A 21,412-nucleotide genomic window follows, 5' to 3' on the forward strand; every position below is an offset into this window, starting at 1 on the left:
TGGCTCTATCCACCCTGCTCATATAATTGTGCTAAGTCCTCGACTGAAGAGGGAAAGAAAAGAAATCCCCTCATTTTCCATTACTGTTCCTCCTGGAACATAAAATTTGTGACAAACATTATTATGCTATGGAAGATACAATACAGAGAATTACAAAACCTTAGCTTGAATTTCATTATGTTACAAGGGCAGAGCCAGCCAAAATGAAAGCTAAAAAAAAAGCTTGAATAAACATGTCTGGAAAGGTAGACTCAACAGGCTTCCAAAATTCATACACTCAAAGCTACTTTTTCATCATTCATATCTGTCTAAGAAAATCAGTGGACTATTGCCAACAATGTTTCTTTTTGTTTCCTCTATTGATGAATGAACATAAATGGGGAAAACTCTAGAAAAAAATCTCTCTTTAAAAATTCTCATTGACATTCATGTCCTTTTTCTTCACAAAAAAGCCACCATTACTTAATAACATAGAGAAGGGCCCAAGAATTATTTCCTTTATGATTTGCTGAGCATCAAACTGAGAGAGATTTCTTTTTTTTTTTTTTAAGAATTTATTTATTTATTTGACAGAGATAGAGACAGCCAGCGAGAGAGGGAACACAAGCAGGGGGAGTGGGAGAGGAAGAAGCAGGCTCATAGCGGAGGAGCCTGATGTGGGGCTCGATCCCATAATGTCGGGATCACGCCCTGAGCGGAAGGCAGAAGCTTAACCGCTGTGCCACCCAGGCGCCCCGAGAGAGATTTCTTATATTCTAAAACTTTTGTCCAAACTTTCCTACCTAAAACTTAAGAACTTTATATTTAAAAACTTTGCATACTCTATTTATAAGGTATTTACAACTATCCCAGGATCACATGCTATTTTCACTACACTTCTTTATATATTATTATGCTACTTAATTCTGTGAGGTTAGCTTATTAATAGAACTACGTTTCTAGTATAACTGAAGGTTTTTGGAGAACTAACAGAGTTTGGCAATTCCTTCCTCCCCTCCCCCTTTTGGTAATGGCACCCCTTTCACTGTTTTTGTTTTCGTTTGTTTATTTGTTTGTTTTTGTTTTGTTTTCCCACTATATTAACCAGGTGACATTAGGGTTAATTTTATGGAGTGGAGAAGAGTCTCAGGTGCTGCCCATGCGACCTCAGTTTTGTGTCAAAAAACAATGTTGTCCTGGACCTCTTGTTTGCTTTTTTAAGCCCCCGACAAGATTTCCCTTAAAGAAAAGCAATTGAAGACGAAATATGCTATTGCAGTATTTTCTTTTCCTTCAGAACACTATTTTGAGAGTATCTGGATGCCAGGATACTAGGATGGCTGGAAATAAGTGTTAGGATTTCTCATTATAACCAGGTTATATCTGCTTTACCGTCATACTTAATGCAAAAGCACAGAGTGTTCTCGTGCCAATGCAAATGTTCCTTCACCAGCCTTGAGTTAAAATGTGAACTCTCCCCTAGGACAAAGACGCTCGCGTCCCCGTGACCTTCACCTTCACGGACTTGGCTCTGCTTTGTTTTACAGCATAGGTGGCGAAGTGGGGCGGGGCCACGAAGGAAGTTACGCGGGCAAGCATTTCCGCATGGGATTCATGACGATGCCTGCGCCTCAGGACAGACTTCCCCATCCCTGCTCCAGCGGCTTTTCCGTGAGGTCCCAGTCCCTGCACTCGGTCGGGGGCACAGACGACGACAGCAGCTGTGGCTCCCGCCGGCAGCCGCCGCCCAAGCCCAAGCGGGACCCCAGCACCAAGCTGAGCACGTCGTCCGAGACGGTCAACAGCGCGGCGCCGGGCAAGAGCGGGAAGGCCCCCGAGCGGCCCGAAGGTAACACGCGTGCCGGCTCCCCGGGGTCAGGCCTCAGCGCTGCTGGGTCAGCATGCCCCTGCCCTCCCCGCCTGGGTCTCCCAGCCCTGCCTCCGTCTCCCTGAAGTCCCGGACAGGAGCAGGGGAGACGAGGAGGCCTTTTATTAAGATGTCGACAAAGGACACCCACAAACAAGGGAAGGCAGCGCGGGTGTTTTCTTACCCCCTTACAGCTTCAAATTATTAGGAAGTTGTTTGGCCTAAAACAACATCTAAAGCTGATACCGTCTTGCTTTGGTTAGTTATCCCTCGTATGAATCTAGAAGCATGATGTGAGTCTTAGGGGAGCATTGTAAAGCAGGAACATACACAGAAGGCAAATTGTAGTCGTTCTGAGAAATAATGATTTTGCACATTGCGGTGGAGTTCCTTCTGATGAATATGAACACACACGCTGTGCATATATTCCAACGTCTCCTTCAATCCCTGTCTCTAAATTCTGGGGTTTTTCCTCAGCTCTGAAATGCACAAATCTCTCTCCGCCTCCTTGCTGGTCTAGCAGGATGAATTAGGTCAGGGTAACCGCAGATCTCACCAGCTCTTTAGTCTTCCGCGAATAAGGAAGTTTCCATTTTCCTGAGTTTCTCCTGAGAGTCCCTTGGCAGGAGAGCAGTCTCAAGTGTGCTTTGATACAAGCCCATTTGGGTTTTGTGGATTAGTCGTGGAAAGCGCTTCAAGGTCGCCTGTGCCGCCGGTGGCCAGCTTGAGGAACCGGGGCTGCCGGGTCCCTTAGTTTTTCTCTCACACTGCCTGTCCCTGACATTCTCCACAGCAGGCTTCCCCGAGCCCCCAGTGTACCAAGTGTCACGGTGGTTGGCAGCTGGGAGTGGAAGCCAAGGTGGTCCTTTCCTCAGCTGGGAAGGCTCGCCAGTCCTTCCTGAAAGTTCCTTCATCTTCTGGTCTAATCTTTCCACAGAAGCTCAAGCCTAGTCCATGAGATGGGCTGCCCATGAGGCTTGTCACATCTCTTCCATCAACCTCATTTTTCCTTTCTCCCATATTGATGCCTCGGTGCCTATTTATACAAAACCCCAAAGCTTCAGTGCACACTGAAGAATACAGATACATTCCTGGAGGTGGAGCTAATCCATGCATTCTACATGGAAAATCGCTGCGGCTCGGTTTTTCCTACTATACATACATACATACAAAAACATGACTATGTGCATATGTATGTGAGTACATATGTGAATAACATGTATGTGTATGCATATTTACAAAATCGGAATCATAATGCATACGGTTTTCTGTTTTATTTTTCACTTATTCTCTTGTGACTATTTTCCATGGCATTCAATTTAAGAAACACCATTTTTAAGAAGTATACATCATAGCACTTTATATAATCGTTTTCTCCTTGATGAATTCTTAGGTTGGTCCAGTTTTGCTATAATGAATGAAAATGACATGGATATGCGTGCAAAGACTCCTTTCTCTCCTGATTCAAGGTCATCAGCATGTCCTTCAACTTGTAACACATTGATGCTTGTAGAAACAAATTAGGTGTTTCCTTTACTTGTTAATACACTAAAGGGCCCTAGAGATCTGTTTTTGTAAATTTTAAATATTGTTTAAATATTTCCCCTGATGTTGTTACATGGTGCCTTTCATTTCTCTTTATTTTCTCTGATCTTATTTCCAGAAGTCCCCCTCTCCTACCTTTCTTGCCAAAAAACTGCATAGCTAATGATATTAGATTGTTTACAAAAGAAGTTTACTGATTTAGAATGCTGGTCTCTGAATGATGCGGGCCTGAATCTAATCTAGAAATATTGAAGAATCAAGGAGAAATAAAAGGACCTCCCAGGGGCGCCTGGGTGGCACAGCGGTTAAGCGTCTGCCTTCGGCTCAGGGCATGATCCCGGCGTTCTGGGATCGAGCCCCACATCAGGCTCCTCCGCTAGGAGCCTGCTTCTTCCTCTCCCACTCCCCCTGCTTGTGTTCCCTCTCTCACTGGCTGTCTCTCTCTCTGTCGAATAAATAAATAAAATATTAAAAAAAAAAAAAAAGGACCTCCCAAAGGGGAGGGCAAAGATGAAACAGAGGAGGAAAGTAGCCAGGAAGGAGTGTGTTATCAAGCACTGCAGTGCTGCTGGAAACTTCTGGAAGCGGGGTAAAATACCTCCAGAATAGTCTCTCTCAAGAAAGGGGGCCCTGGGGCCTTCAAAGTGAACGGATGCAGAAATACAGGATGTTGTCCCACAGAAGAAACATTTGAATGGTGGTTTGGTAGTCTTAAAAGTGGAACTGATTACCACACATTTAAGATGCCTTAGGTACCTAATTCCTGAAGGAGAGCAGCTCTTAATTCTTTCAGATCCCCTCACCATCTACAGATCTAGGGTTTCAAATAGCTACTTATCAAACAGAAGACAGTAGCTCTATTATCTTTATTTCTTCTGAGGACAGGAAAGGAGACAGTGACTAAATTAGAGCAGTACAAAGACTTAAGTGAGACGTGGGAAACTACTTGATCAACATGAGACTTACTAAACACAAGGTCCAAGTTCAACATCTCTCCTCAAAGGAGATCTAAGCATGGGGATTGAGACGTTTCAGCTGTAGTACATGTCTGAGGACAGTCAGTGGGCCGGATGGGCTACTGGGATCCAATGCAGAAAAGGTCAACTTCTATAGAAGAGTGATTCTCGATGCAAATTTCACCTCTTCAGAACACTTAATAAAAAGGCAATTGCAAAATTGAATGCATTCAAATCTCCTCTACCAAGTTATGACTTCCATAACAAGAGAGAATCAGGGCGCAGTTCAGAGATGGGGAAAAAGTCTTGAGTCCAAATGCATGCACACATATGTGTACACTCAAAGCCAAAAGCATATAAATGTGTAGATTGTTCTTTTATGAATTCTCAGTTCTTCCTAACTGGGAGTTAACTGGAGTTCATTACAGGGCATATGTTTTCTTTACAATTTTCCTAGTTATCAAAATTATAACAAAGATGAAAAGTGACTTCTATGAATCTTAGTCTGTCTCGTCTTTTCACATTAAATGTCAGCAAAATCAAAATATTGATTCAGTGGCGTTAGAATGATTTCCATGGTAACTGGCTTCTACTTAAGTAGGGGATTATGACTTCCCTGTGGATGAAAGTAAAAAAGAACTGGACTTGTAGCAAAACAGCTTTTCAGAGTAGGAAAAAAAGAGCTTAACGATGAACACGCAAAAAATTACAAACCAAGAAAGTACAATTTAGTTTTTAAAAATTTTAATTCTATCACACTTCAGATGTACATTTAAGACTCTGCTTAAGGGTCTTCTACAATAGTAACACCTTTACAAATTATACAGTAGAGACGATATACTGGCAACAAGTATGCAATAAGTATTTTAATTGCTCTTTTTTTTCTTCAGTGTGGTACCTGCTTAGTTTAAGGAAAGATTAGATTAGATAAAGAGAGTTAACTGGAAAGGATGAAAAGCCCTACCAGATGTGTCTCATGTATGACCCAGAGGAAGCAGGAGCTGTGCAAGCTTTCATTCTCCACCCCCACCACTCAGGTAGACGGGCATCCTGTTCCTCAATAGCGTCATCATTCGAGACTGTGTGGTACAGGCAGAGACCGTACTTAGAACCAACAGGCACTTGACTTTGGGCAAGTGATCCAATGAGGCTGTTCCGTTACCTTTATTTTTTTATTTTTAATTTTTAAATTATTTTTTATTTTTTTATAATAATTTTTTATTATGTTATGTTAGTCACCATATGTTTCATTACCTTTAAAATGAGTATAAAGAACTGAAAATTGATGGTACTCTGCCTCCCTCACAGCCTTATGATAACCCAGTGGGATAATGCCCACGATGGTGCATGGTAGAAAGAAATTGCTATGCAATTATAAATTAATACAATTTTAAAGGTGCACTTACTGCCTATTAATAGGCTTGAATAACATAAAATTTGGGTTTGGTGCAACACCTATATTAAAAACAAATAGGAGAGAAAAAAAAAAAGGCCTCCTCCTGACACACACACACACACTGTACACGTTAGGCTTGAAAGTTTTTACACAACAGACTGAATAAACAGGGAAGTATTCTCTAGGTGTAATAATCTTTTCATGATATTATGACATTAGTAAAATATTTCGTATAATGAGGAAAGTATGTTTCTTTAAACATCAAGTACCTCTACACTTTAGAGTCCTTTAAAAAAACAAAACTAAGTATTTTTTAATTGAGGTCTAATTGACATATAACATAGTAGTTTCAGGGGTACAACATGATGATTCAGTATTTTTATATATTGCAAAGTGACCAGCACAATAAGTCTGGTTAGTATCTGTCACCACACATAGTTATAGTTTTTTTTCTCGTATTGAAAACTTTTAAGATCTATTCCCTTAGCCACTTTCAAGTATGTAATACAATATCTTAACTAAAGTCACCATATCATACATTGCATCCCAGGATTTATTTATTTTATAATTGGAAGTTTGCGTCTTTTTGACCACTTTCACCCATATCCCCCACCCTCCAAAACTAAGTGTTCTTACATTTCATTTGTTATGAATCCTTCTTTTGGGTCATTTAAAAAAAATATTTCTTTATTTGAGAGAGAGAGAGAGCATGAAGGGGAGGGAGGGAGAGGGAAGAGGGACAGGGAGAAGCAGCCTCCCTACTGAGCAGGGAACCTGATGCAGGGCTCGATCCCAGGACCCTGGGATCATGACCTGAGCCGAAAGTAGACACTTAACGACCTAGCCACCCAGGCACCCCTCTTTTGGGTCATTTTTAATGCTTCATTTATGATATTATTTCACGATTGTCTCCTTACAAAATAATGAGAAAATATTTTTGAATTGGGATAGTTTTCCTGGTTTCTGATTTTCCCTTCTCGAGATGTTTAGTGGAGTCATAGGTGTTAATCGGAAATCGAAGTACCTGCAGAAATGTTTGGAATCATGACCACCCTTAACAACTTGAAATATGTTGTTAAGCCAGAACCAAAGTCTAAATTCATCATAAGGTCACTGCCTTAAAAACAAAAACCAACAAAAAACCCAAATTCCTTTTCCAGGTTACCATAGGTAGAAAGTTACACCCTCTAACAATGCTCTCTTTTATGCTTCGGATCCATTGGCGAACAGAACAAGGGGTTCTTTCCCTCATGTTGCTTATAATCACTTTAGTTCCACCATCGCAACTCAGCCTTCCTCTAGCACATCACAGAGCAAGGGCTGAGTGAAAGAAATCCTTTCTAGAAACCAGAAAATCTGGCATGACAACCATGGGGGAATTCCTCCATGTAATTAGTTGTTTAGCTCTGGAAGAAGCAGTTTAACACATTTTAATAAAGTGTTTGTTCCTACAAAGAATATTTGCTGTTCTTCTGTTGTTCAGGGCCGACAATTGAAAGGTGCCCAAATCTGATTTTCTACAGATAAAGCTTCAAAAGCAACCCAAGGGCATTTGAGGAGAGAGGAGGAGAAGTTTGAGTGTGCTTATTATGTGAGGGAACTTTCGGGTTTCAGAGTTCTGGTTTAGGAACCTAAAACAGCACCACTCAGGGCCAGCGGTATACTTGCTTTTGCTTTCTCAGTGACTAGCCCAGATCTCAGACATTCAAACATTTTAAGACCATTCCTTTTACAACTCAGCTGTATTAGAGAAATAAGGGTGTGAGAAGCAAACAGACATGGGTTTCACATCAGTGCTGACAGCATTTAACACCGTCTCAGCCTCCCTCTCCTTGCCTATAAAACGGGAATAACAATACTGATCTCGTGTGGTAGGTAGAATGCCATCCAAAAGGGTATCGGAGAGTACTTACTTCCTGCTATACTCAACCCGAGTATTCCCTGGAACTGACATACCATTGGTGACTTGAAGATGGAGGCGGCCATGTGGCAAGGCATACGGGTGGCTTCCAAGAATTGAAAGTAGTCTCCAGCTAAAAGCCAGCAAGGAAACAGGGACCTTGGTTCTATAACTGCAAGGAACTGAATTCTGCCAATGACAAAAATGAGCTTGGAAGTGGATTTGTCCTCTGCATCTCCAGACAAGGACACAGTGTGGCTGCCATGTTGATTTCAGCCTGTGGGACCCTGAGACCCAGAAGACTGGGTTCTGGCTGTGCCCAGACGTCTGATCTGTAGGACTGTGAGCTAAGACAAGGGTATGGATCCTTAAGCTGCTGTGGTTGTGATAACCTGTTATGTAGCAATGGAACAGTAATCCATCTTACCGAGTTGCTAGGCAGAAAACGTGAAGTGGGACAAAGAGAGGAGAGCTGCCCTTCCTCTCTTGGCACCCGGCTGTTTCTCAGAAGGGAGTGGAGGGCAGTTCAGACAGTGTCTGCCTTTCCAAACTTTCTAGGCCGGATCTCGCAAATAAATGAGATGAAGGAACCTGGGAAAACACTGACATATGAGGGCTCTTGAGTATCTGCTAAGTTTTTTGTGGATTTGTTCAGATCTTTTCCTGAGAGCGTCCTTTCTTCTCACTAACAGTTTTTGTTCTTTCAAAGGACTCAGCCGTGGCTTTTCGGGTGGCTTTTTGAATGGCTCATTTCCATTTCTGTGGCATGCCTGCTTAGGACCATTTCCACATAACAAGTGGCACTTGTACCTCATGGTGTGTGCCCACCAAGTGCTCTAAGCCCCGTGTAGCACAGCACTCATAACACAAAGAAAGGGGGAAGAAGAACTCCGGAAATCCTCATAGTTCCCGCATTGGATCGTGTCCTGGTGTGTATTCTCGTTTGTTTTCTGGGATGCGATGTGGGAGATGATCACCGGAGTCCCACATTCCCGGATTCCTCTTTCCAGGTTGACAGAATCAGAAGCTGCTAGGCTTCCTAGTGGAAAAGCCATCTGTCAAACCAGGCGCTGTTCAGACGGAGACAGGGTTGGACATCCACAGCGTGTGTGATCTTTCTCCAAATGTGCCCTGAGGCCCGTGAATGGAACAGTTTGCAAATAAGTCATCACACAACACATCTCTCTCTCTCAATCCTTGCCGAGCTTGTTGATTTTGGTCCAACGAGCTACCTTGCCTCTAATGGTCTCACCCAACATCCTTCTGTGGAGTCTGATTTAGCCTCAATTGTCTCACTGTCTTAGATTCGTAAGAGGATTTTTGTCCATGCTGTTGGCACAGACTGATTTTTTCCCTGAGAGACCAATAAGCCCAGAGTTCCTGAGTGTGGTGATAAGGCATTGATTTTGAGGGTGTTTGCTTGCCGTGCAACAAATTGACATAAACTTAGTGGCTGAAAATAATATACCTTCATTTTCTTACAGTTTCTGTGAGTTAGGGTCTGCAGTCCAGGGACCAGCTGGGGCTGGGCTCTCATCTGAGCCTCAGGGTCCTTTCTATACTCATGTGCTTGTTGACGGAATTGATTAACTCATTTCAGACTAAACTAACCTTGACTATTAATCTCACCCGTTTCTGACCTTGACCCAATGGCATCGTCAAGCCATCATCTTATATGTCTCCTTGTTCATCTCGTTTCTAAAAGGCCTTCTGCATGTGCTTGTTCTACTGAGCCAACTCTCATTTGTTCGAGATGCATAGCTTACTATCCAATTCCACACTCACCATGACACTGAATCCAGTCTTGGTTCCCATCTTGGTGGCTTCCTTCTATGCCTATTCTTTGTTTCTTCTCTTCAGCATTTTAGATTATTGGTAACCCCCATATTGCCCCCCTCCTCCTTTTCTGTCCATGCACCGTTCACTACTGGTTTTCTTCCTGACCACCGCTCTCTAAATCTCCTTTGATGGCATCTCTTGTTCTGCCTGATTCTTAAATGATGATGTCTCTAGATTCTGCCCTTGGCTTTTATCTTCTACTCTGACAGTTGTTGAATAAATAGGTGATGAATCCACATACTGTCCAAATGTCTGATTGAATCTCTGGACCCGTGTCTATCTGTAGATATCATGGAGTTTCAAACTCATCATGCCCACACTGAACCAGCCATTTCATCCATGTTTCCTCTCTTGATACCAAGGTTAGAATGTAAGAACCTTAACAGATTGCTCTCCTTATCTTCCCCTGACATCGAATCCATCATCAAGTGTAGCCAGTTCTGTTCCTCATACCTCCCATGTCTGCCCCTCTCCATCGATGATTTACGCTTTTACTCTCCCAACTCAGACCATCATCATTTCTCACCTGGACAACTGTTCAGGCACCTGACTCCTCTCCTTTCCTTCAGTCTCATCTTCTCAAATCCACCCTCCCTACTGCTTCCAAAAAGGATTTCCTCACCTGCACATCCAGTCATATCATTATCCACCTTTTGATTTCATTGGTTCATTTGTTATCCATTTCACCATTTACTGATAAAAGCACAACACAGGAGCATGATCTTAATCACCTTGCTCCTGCCAACCTGTAGAGTCACATCTCCCACCATGCATGATCCTTGTAGTGGTCCTGAAGTACATAATTTTCTCTGAAAAGGCCAAGCTTGTTTCTGCTTCTGGGACCTTCTGTGCATGCGGCATTCCTTCTGCCTGGAATGCCCGTTCCAAATTAGTCTCCAGAGCAAGTTTCCACTCATCCCTCAGGGTCCCAGGACAACTACTACCCATGCTGTCCACCCATCACTCAGTCCCAGTTTGGTTTGCGATGTAGTCACTGTTCCAAATGATTTAAACGATGAGATTGTTTCAGGTTTGTAAAACCTTATATTTTCTCCATTGTTTTGCATTTCTGAATCTTAGTAGATACACAAATTAATTATGGGTGGTGATAAAGAATACTGTTGACGGGCTGTATTGTGTTACTGGCACTGTATACCTTTTAAGTTTATCCCCACATTATAAGTCAAAGAAGGTTCAGCCTGTGCCATTCAGATAAGGTCTAAAAACCAAGTTTCTCAACTGAGATGCTCTAAATAGAGACCTGAGGTTTCTTCCCCTTCAGTGACTTCTGGAAGTTAGCTTAACCTTCCCTGTTCACATGTATTTCAAGGTTCTCCTCCACTATTTCTGTCATAGTCTTATAGGCCAGGGATATCCTCCAGATTAGTTCTATTTTTCCATTATAAAGGCATCCAGCTTCTGAGCAGTTTCTCACTCTACCTTCAAGAAAAGTGTGTAAAGCCATTTTTTAAGGCAGAGTGACTGCAAGTGTGCATAAATCTTGCCTTTAATTGACCTCAACGAAGCATCCACTTACTGCAGAAAGAGTGCTTTGATTTTATGGCCCTCTGTCTGTACTGAGAGTTCCTATAATATGTATTGCTTTCTGTGATTTTTCTTGATAAGTGGGAGGGCAGTGATTTAAGATAAGCTTTTTAAATTTCTTTTTTGCTATTAATATGTATTAAATTAAGCTGATTATATGGAGCAGAACATGGGAACACATCACCCTTTGGAACCTCTGCTTTCTGACAACTTCATCTAATGAGAACAGCTGAAAACTAAGGGGAGTAAAAAAAAAAGAGCTTAGGGGAACTAAACTCCTTCTTGCACTGAGGCTTGTGAATTTTACAGAATGTCAATTTCAGGTTTATTTGTTTGTTTTTAACTTAGTATACATTTGTTTTCAGGTCTTGTTTTCACACCCCCGTAGCATATTAGAAGGAATGAATTATCATGGGAAAAACAGCAAGGACTGTTTTACCTGCTACTAGAGGAGAGAAACAAAATTTAAGGAATTTATACAGTTAGTGTCAAGTCAAAAAGCATCATCCGCTCAAAATGTCTTGATTACTCTCCGCTTGTATTACTTTCAGTGTGAGTGGTGATGCCCCCGAGGATGTCATTAGTCAGTAAATATTTATTGACTGTCTGCTATGTGCAGGCACCATGCTAGGTAATGGAGAAAGGGGAAATATATGTTATGTCCCTTAAAACACATTACAACCCAGGGAGGGCCACTGACATCTAAGCAGGCAGTCACAATGAAGCGGGATCAGTGTACTGGTTGGTGAAGTACACGGTCTGTTGTGAGTGTAGACCAAAGACATCTACCTCACACTCGAAGAGGCAGAGATGGCTTTTCAGAGGAAGTGTCTTAAACTGCTGACAATAAGTATGCAATATATTTTTTATTTTATTTTTAAGGAAACACTGCCCAACGTGGGGCTTGAACTCACAACCCTGAGATCAAGAGTCATATGCTCTACCGACTGAGCTGGCCAGGTGCCCCCCAAATGCAATACATTTTAGAAATATTCTGTGTAAAAATGCTTACAATGAAAAAGTGTATTGCTACCGAATGAGAATGCTCTTATATCTCTGGAAAATGTGGCTAACCAAGCTGGGTTATATTCTTACAGTTCCAAGTAACCAAAGATCTACTCTCCGTATATAATCTTTATTGGGGGACAGATGTTTATTTTATCTTTTGGAGTCTTCCATCTTTTTGAGATACAAAGGACTGGGTTATCTTTAAAAGAAAGCTAAGAGTGCACAGAGATGAAATTCAAACTAGAAACACTCACTTCCGTAGAATAAATCGACTTTGTATCCTTATGTTAAATAGCAATGAGAAATTAAAATTAGACATTGCCCATTTTTGCATATTTCAATTTTATTTCTTTTCCCTAACTGTGTCTGGGTAATTTGACTATCATTATTTCAATGATATATAAGCTTTGAAAAAGAAAAGGAAATATATGCTTCTATCTATGTGTGATTAGATCAAGGCCATATATCTCTATTCTTTAGCTGGTATGCTCTCTTAAAGTCTTAATCAGAATTTAGGTTTCAGCGTCTGTGAAAATCTTTGTTTTAGCAACATGTACACACCACCTTGACAGTGAATTCAAGCAGATTAAATATGAAAGTAATCGCCACATTCAAAAAAATAACTGAATAAGGAATTATTGATTTGGTTAAAATGGTCAAAAGAATTTGAGGCATTGGGACCACGTTCTTCCATGGTATCTTAAGACTGTACATATAGCAATACACAACTTCTATGATCTGTAATCTGAGACAAGTGGAAGGATTGGCATCTCTCTTTGTCCTCAAAGGGTATGGAAATTCTGACTGTAGTCGCTGAAACCATGCTAAAGTCCCCCCATGTGGGACAGTATATTCAGAGTGGCACCTGCTTGTGATCTGTGTGGTTATTCCTTCGGCAAGTATTTATTGAGTACCTATTATGCACCAGTTACTGTCCTAGGAGTTTGAGATACATCCATGAACAAACTTAAAAAAGGTGAATACCTTTGAGGTGTGTCTATTCTAGCAGGAGTAAGCAGTTGATAAACAATAGACAAAATAAATTCATAAACTGGCTAATATGCTGGAAGGTAAGTGCTATGGAAGAAAGAAAAATCTAGAGCAAGGCAAAGGGATCCAAAGGGTGAGTACATTTGAGTAGAGAGAGCAGAAAAGTCTTCATCCTGATATTTAAGATTGATTCGTTGTAGGCCCAATCAAGGGAACCTGCACAGTAATTTGAACAAGGAGCATTTACTGTAAAGAATCACTGACTATAATAGGATTCGAGTAACGGGAGATCAACCAGTAAGAAGTAGAACAAACTGCAGGGAACACAGAAATAGAACACGTGAGAAATAGCCCCTACCCCCCACAGCTGAGATAGTGTCCTCCAGCTGGAGCTGAGTTCCAGGCCTTGTTGGGAGGCACAGTTATGGATTACTGGATGCTGGAACCATTCCTGTGGAATAGTGCTTTTGCTGGAAATTTACCTTCTGGAACTTGCTGGAGAACCCTCTCTGGTGTGTGGGGGAAAACCATTCCTAAGAGTTTCTCATCAGAGTTACTCCACCACAACAGCACCTGGGGTGGGGGGTTTGCTATAGGCAGCTGGTGGCTTTTGGGTGTTTCCAGAGCCAAGGCTAGAGAAGTCGCATACTTTGCAGGAGCTGGACATGGGGAAGCCACTTTCACTTCAGAAGTTTGGCTAGTGAGCTGCTGGAACCAGGAAGCAAAACCCCTTTTTTTGCTGCAGTGTTTTTCCAGCATCTTCTCCTGACAAAGCTTAACATTGTGCCAGCTGGCCCAGAAGAAGATATTTAAAGAGCCTAGATCTCTTGTCAGAAGCAGGAAAAGAGGATGAGTTTAGAAGTGAGAGACAATCAATTGATAACTTGCACAGACAGGAAGAAGGTGGGGATGTGTCTTATGTGGATATCTTGAGGGAGAGTGTTCCCTGTAGAGAAAACAGTTGCTGCAAAGACCCAAAGGCAGGAAGCCCATAGGTAGGTGGTCAGTGTGGAGGGAACATTGTGGATGAAAAAGACAAAACCAAGGGGTGTCTGGCTGGCTCAGTCAGTACAGCATGCAACTCTTGATCTCAGGGTCATGAGTTCGAGCCCCATGTTGGGCCTAGACCTTCAAAAAAAAAAAAAAAGAAGGAAAGAAAAAAGGACAAGAACAAAAAAGAGGTCAGAGAGGAAAAAGAAGGTGAGACCCTACACAACCTTCCTTCTAGGCCATCGTAAGGCTTTGCATCCACGGCAGCCATTCAGGAGGTGGAGCAGAAGAGTGGCATGATGTTTGAAAAGAATCATTTTAGTGACTGCAGTGAGGATAGACTCATCGGGCTCAGATGTAGAATCGGAGAGACCAGTCAGGAGACAGGTAATCCAGGTGAGAGACGGTGGGGGCACAAAGCAAGGTAGGAGCAGTGGAATTGATGAGAAATAGAAAAGTGTTATCTTTTCTATCGGAGCAGTTGCGCATAGTCCCCCTCCCTTCCTTACTTACCAGGGAGATAGGTGCAGGCACAGGATAGGTATAGGTATAGGTATAGGTATAGGTATTGTTGGTTTGGTATAGATACACAGATGTAGATATATAGGTATATTGAGGATATACAGGTCCTATCTGTGAAAACTTTTCTGTGAGACAAGGATCCTGGTGCTCTGTATAGATGAAAACTCATTAAATGCATGCTGTTGATTACATTTACATTTTTTTCTTGCAATCTGGAAGGTTGTGAGCCAAGAATGAGTTTCCGTAAAAGATCTATAGGTGTTTAAATTATAAACATAGCAGCCACAGCTATTTTATCATTAAATAAATGCAAAAGGTTGTATTTAACTTCCATGTTTCCAAAACACAAATCTAGTTTCGAATGTTAACTGAGATCAAGGCCACTTTCTATACAAACCCCAGGCTCTCTTCACCTGGCTCTGTCAACCTGTCCAGCCTTGCTTCTCCTGCTCAGCCCAGGCTCTGCTCACAGCCTGGAGCTCAGGGTTCCCTCCTGCCCTCCAAATGCACCCCTCCATGCCCCTTGCCATTCTCATAGCCTTACCTGTGTTGAATGCTAGCCTACTTCCCCCTGGCCCTAGGAAAATTGATCACATTCTTCACATTCTTCTTCTTTTTTTTCAATTTTATTTTAATTCCAGTTGGTTAAGTAACATACAATGTTATGTTAGTTTCAGGTGTACAATATAGTAATTCAACACTTCCATCTGTCCTTCACATTCTTGCCCCAAACCTTTTCCTTGACTGAAGACTTGCACAGCTCCTCACAGGACTGTATTTTTCCAGAACAAAGTGTTGTTTTCTCTGTGCCTCCTTCCATACTGTGTTGCCATGCTTGGCATTGCTGGCATTGGCAGTGTTTTATTTCTGTAAGACTATCTTTTCCTTTAAGCTGTTATTCTTAAAGGTCTTACTCTTTTTCATATCCCTATGAAATTTCCTGAAACTTGGCCTTTATTTATTAGGAAATAAAGTTGCAGAGATTAATATTAAATATCCTAATTAGAAATACATTATCTAGTAATAGTTGAGATAATCCTTGTGAATTATTTTTCGCCATTATATATGAATTTATGTCTGTTACCATGACCTTCTTACTCCACTGGACTAGAGAAAAATTCTTTGCAATATTCAGTATTATTTTTGGCATTTCCTCCCTCTACAGGTATAATAAAATCCATACCTTATTAATATTTTTTAATACTTTTCCTATGAAGCACAATTATTTTCTTTTAACCCTTGTACTTCCACAGAATATCACACTAGACAGATTAAATTGCTCATGATTCTTAATCTTTCAGCACTTCCTGAGTGAAATACAATATATGAAATATGCACATACTTTTATTAATATTCAAGTTGTTGCCAAATGTAAGTGCTTAAAATAAAAATGTCTGTGTATTAAGCAATGTACCTCACTGTTCAATTACATAACGCTCATGTGTCTCTGAGAGTAGGAGGTTTACTGGGGATGTCAAGTTTCCTGCAACTCTAAAATTATGCTGGATCAGAGAAAAACAAGAATGCAGAGAGAAAGAAATGAAGTGGGATTTATAGCCATATTCTGTTGAAACACTGAGGAGAGAATAACTTAAAGATATTTGATGAGGAAGAGACTAATCCAAACCAAAATCAACAGTAAGAAACCACAGCTTGACAGAAGTTCTACATTAAGAAAACGTTTATTTCAAATCTGAAAACTCTTTATCCTAAGGGATACAAAGCTTGTGATTTAACTTGTATGGTTACCTTCAAGTAATAAGCCAAACAAGAAACTAAACAGTTCCTGTAATGAGAGCAAAAGTTCTCAAAACTTGGGGCTCAGTTGGTTAAGCATCTGCCTTTGGCTCAGGTCACTATCCAGGGGTCCTGGGATGAAGCCCTGCATTGGGCTCTCTGCTCAGCAGGAAGTTGGCTTCAACCTCTTCCTCTACTGCTCCCCCTGCTTGTGCTCACTCTCTCTCAAATAAATACATAAAATCTTTAAAAAAAAAAAAAGTTCTCAGAACTTGGTTATTTGAAATGTTTTTCTCCATTTCCCAGAATGGTACTTGAATCCTATCTCTTTGCTTATAAATATATTTTATCTCTTCTCCATTATTGCATTTTTTTCAGTCATATTATAATTATCCATTCATATCTGTTGTCGACTCTAAGGGGTGAACATCCTGTAGGACAAGGATCATATTAATCTAGTGCATGTTTGGTGCTAGTAAGTGTTCAATTAAATGTTTGTTGAAAGAATAAGTTGCAGAATTAAGGATTACTCCTATAATTCTAGATAGAGCAAGTGAATTTATGATGGAGTTGTTGCTGAGATGGGGAAGATTAGGGAAGAACTGGGTTTCAGATGAGCGTGCTTGAGATGCTTGTCAGATATTTAAGTGGAGATAAACAGTAAACAGTTGGATATCGTTCTCTGGAGAATTGAGGTAGAGATATAGATTTGATTGTCATTAAAACAGATATCTTTCGGCCACTGAATTAATAGAATCCTACTGCAAGAGAGAGCAGAAGAAATTCAGAAGACCTAGAAATAACCGACGAGCAACTCAGATTCAGTTGAGTGGGAGAAGAGAAGCTAGGTAAGAAAGCAGACAAAGTAGCCAGTAAGATCGAAGGAAAACAAGAGCCAAGAGAAAAGGAGGTACAATCCCAGCGTTCTGGGATCGAGCCCCACATCAGGCTCCTCCGCTAAGAGCCTGCTTCTTCCTCTCCCACTCCCCCTGCCTGTGTTCCCTCTTTCGCTGGCTGTCTCTCTCTGTCAAATAAATAAATAAAATATTTAAAAAAAGAGAGAGAGAAAAGGAGGTACAATGATACAGTGCTAAATGGTGACAAGTCTTTGAGAGCTTACACAGGTAGTGGGCAGAAGTGATTCTGTTAGATCTGACAATACAGAGGCCACTGGTGATCAGGACAAAAAAAAAAATCAACTGGGGAATGTTGGAAGCAGAAGCCAAATTCAAGGGACTTTAAAGAGGAAATGGTCTGTGAGGAAGGAGAGGGAGGACAGATGTAATTTTTGAAAGGTTGGCTATGAAAAGAAGCAGAGAAATGGGGTGGTAGCTGGAAGAAGATGAGAGATCAGAGTGAGATATGTACATACATACTTGTGTAAACTACGGGAGAAGCAAGAGCAACTTAGAATGGTCAGGAGAACGATTCAGAAGAGAGGGAGGGGAGATGACCAATGGAGGAAGAAAGTCCCCATCAAATGACAAAGGCCTTTGATGGGACAAAGGTTTCTTCCTCTGTCCTCAAAGAAAAGCAAGTAAGGAAATGGGTAGGAATTCTGGTGTGTGGTTTGACTTGGTCATGAAAATAAGAGAAAAAAAATCTCTCAGATGATACTCCAGTTATCTATGGCTATGTAACAAAAGATTCATAACTTCGTGGATTAACAATGATTTATTATTTCTCATTATTCTGGGATTTGACTGAATGTAGTAAGTTGCTCCGCTCCCTGTAGTGTGATTGAGGCCATTTAAGCTATTGTTTTCAGCTGGAAGCTTGGCTGGAAGGTGGTCTTTCAACCTCCAGGTCTTTCTTCATGTGGGTTCTCATAATTTGGTAGTCTCTGTTTATAGCATGGCAGCTGACTTACAAGAGCAAGCATTTCTAAGAGAACGCACCTGATATTCAAGTATTTATCAGTCATTTGCTTGTGCCATACTTGCTAATATCCTTTTTGGCCAAGCAAGTTACATGGTCAAAGCCAGAGTTGATGGGGGAGAGGCTATTCAAGGTCATGCATGCCAGGAGTTAAAGTTCATTGGGGGCCACTAAGGGAACTATCACAGGTTGCTTCTGTTTTCTTAAACAATGCAGTGTTATGTCTTAAACGTTGGTGGGGAAGATACACAAAGAGTAAGACTATCATTATGGGAATTGGAATACATAATATTTTGGGTAGTGTTGAGTGGCTGTATGAGCTGTATTTATGAACATAATAGAAAATAACATCAATCTTCAATTATTGTAGTTTTGTGTGATGTTCTTCAGCAGCTCTCCAATGCACAAAGTAAGCAGACAAATTGGTAAGCTCATTACAAATGTTTGACTATGGAAGAAAGTATGTAGACAGCAGAAGAATGTCACTGTATGTAATACCTATCCTTTTATCTTTCATAGACATTTTTGTTCTTTTCCTTTAGAAATTATTGATCCAGGGGCGCCTGGGTGGCACAGCGGTTAGGCATCTGCCTTCGGCTCAGGGCGTGATCCCGGCGTTATGGGATTGAGCCCCACATCAGGCTCCTCCACTATGAGCCTGCTTCTTCCTCTCCCACTCCCCCTGCTTGTGTTCCCTCTCTCGCTGGCTGTCTCTATCTCTGTCAAATAAATAAAAAAAATCTTTAAAAAAAAAAAAGAAATTATTGATCCATAGCAACCAGTTTAGATATTTACTATATTCAAGTCAATATGTTCAGCCATTAGAAGTTCCAAAAGAAAGCTATCAGACGCTATCCTTGGCATCAACAAATTTATTTTAATGCTTGAAAAGTTTATGAAATAGCTGAAGCCCTTATTTCTATTACATAGACATTTCTTCTTCCTCTATTTTTCATTCATTACCCACAAAATTTTGCTCCATTTGCCCTTTTCTTTTTTTTAAAGATTTTACTTATTTATTTATTTATTTATTTATTTATTTATTTGAGAGCAGAGAGTGAGAGCATGGGTGAGAGGGAGAGGGAGAGAAAACCTGAAGCAGACTCCACACTGAGCACAGAGCCCAATGTGGGGCTTGATTCACAACCGGGAGATCATGACCTGAGCTGAAAACCAAGAGTCGGATGCTTAACCAACTGAGCCACTCTGTTTGCCCTTTTCAATGAAAGATAGATTGTCCAAAATTCCCTCACATATTTAAACTCTTTTACTTGGCTCTTATATTAGTCAGTGTCCAGTCACAACTATAGAGATTATACTTGCTATTTAAACACAGAATATTTCACATAAGAACTGATTCAACAGATAGAGAATCACTGTGAAAAAAGAGGATACAGATAAAACCCAGAAGTAGAAATTTCAGGAAGCAGCTACATCTTTTGGGAGCCAAGGGAAGAGGTTATTAAACCCCAGAAGCTGGAGGAAGGGCCCTAATGACCAGGCATCTAAAGTTCTTAAGAGAAGAAGCTGTGTTGATGAAGCTAGTTCCAGAATTGCTGGAAGAATCTGGAAACTAGAGCCAAATGCCATCCCAATAGTGAAAAACAAGATGCAAAACAGGGAGGAACAAGTCTTTTCTCCTTCCTTCAGTTGTTCAGCCTTCCTATAGTGCCTCCTTTTGAAAGCCTATAACAGGGAGCATGCGCTAAAGCATAAACAAGGTTTGTGGAGACCCAACCCCAGCACCACAAAACTGACCAGGGTGAGATTGGAGCCAAATGATGATATCTTCCTGACCAGCACAGTTCCTTACCACCACCTTTGCCATTGTGTCTTCAGTAGTATGGCTGGGAGTGAAAAAGAGAAGCACAGCCCTGTGTGGGATGGTGACTTTTTATGTCTCGATCCTTTGCCTTGGAAATACTTTATTACATTGGCTTCACAGAATAATTAGACAAAATCTCTTTACTCTTCATTTTCATGAACATAAGCCTTTTTTTAAAGGCCCTAATATCAAAAGTGTGTATATGCCTTCTATTTTATAGGCTTAATAATGAGGTGAAAAATTGATCAGATTTTATCAAGGATTAAAAAAGAAAAAGAAAGCATCTCCTAAAAATGAAAAAGAACAAAATTTAGGCATTAATGAACCTGTAACAGTATGGCTCCTTAGCCTGCATTGTTAATCATTTTTTGTACCAGAATTTTCATTTTTCACTGGCAATCGAAACAGTGCACTAAGCAATACATATTCTAAAGTAGTACACTTTTTTTGTTTGTTTGTTTGTTTGTTTGTTTTTTTCTTGTGTCCTCTTCTGGCCTTAATATAAGCTATTTGTATTATAGAAAAATTCCCAATCCAAAAAATCTATAAAAGTATCATTCAGAAAACATTTATTGTGATAACGGCTAATGCATGGATCATGGGAATTTTAAGCAGCATTTGTGAAATAATCACAGCTTTCTCAATACAGTATTATAGCAGCTTACAGAAACTGCAAGTATGTTCCAGTTTTCCTTCACAATTTTTTATCTTTATTTATTTTCTATACAAAATATGTTAATGCTTTTGGAATGATTTTTAGAGGATAATTTGTAGGCTAAAATAAGTATGTTCAAGCTTCATTCCAGAAGGATGTATGTTTTGACCAGCCATTTGGAAGGAGGTGGGAGCAACCAAAATAAATATAGGATAGGTGGGAGGGAAAAAACAAGCATTTTGTTTCTTATGTTCTAAAAATACATTTCCTGCACCTGAGTTGGATTTTTATTTTATTTCCGCTCTCTTCTCTTTTCCAAATTATATGTAGGGCATATATTTTATTTCCTTTTTCTTCCTTTATCCAAATGTTATGTAGGGTCAGATTTGGGTTATTCTCTTCCCTTTCCTGGGTCTGGTCACTTTAGTGTTGGCATCACAACCAAAGATTCCATGTTGTTAAAATCTTTTAAACACAGCCTTCGGTTAATCTTTAGGAGTTGTTAGAACCTCCAGACTTAAGGTCTATCCATCTGGTTATCGGTAGTAAATAGTGTAACCAACAGGTCTGGTGTGCATGCCAATGGATGCCACCATAGGCTTTTCACAGTATGGAAGTATGTCTGATCCTATCCACAGAGGACCATTGCCATACAAACTAGTCCAAGCCTGAGTAGTCCCCTCCTCTTCCTCTGCCCAGTAATAACATCAGTCAAAATCATGTAGTGCTGATATGAGGATAATGGGAACTCTAGAATTTCTAAAGTCACTTGGGAGTTGA

The 21,412-nt window shown here is 40.7% G+C and overlaps 1 protein-coding gene across 1 annotated transcript in view; it reads left to right on the forward strand.

Moving 5' to 3' along the window:
• Window positions 1-1,536: 1,536 nt before the first annotated feature.
• The window catches only part of NYAP2 (neuronal tyrosine-phosphorylated phosphoinositide-3-kinase adaptor 2), a 144,838-nt gene continuing 124,962 nt past the window's right edge, over window positions 1,537-21,412 (forward strand). Inside the window, exon 1 of the mRNA XM_045775326.2 lies at window positions 1,537-1,828. Within this exon, the coding sequence (XP_045631282.2) occupies window positions 1,585-1,828 (244 nt within the window). The 5' untranslated portion in view covers window positions 1,537-1,584. The remainder of the gene's footprint in view (window positions 1,829-21,412) is intronic.

This window comes from Ursus americanus, chromosome 1 (genome assembly GCF_024610735.1).
Source record: "Ursus americanus isolate L20-20 chromosome 1, mUrsAme1.1.p, whole genome shotgun sequence".
Taxonomy (NCBI): domain Eukaryota; kingdom Metazoa; phylum Chordata; class Mammalia; order Carnivora; family Ursidae; genus Ursus; species Ursus americanus.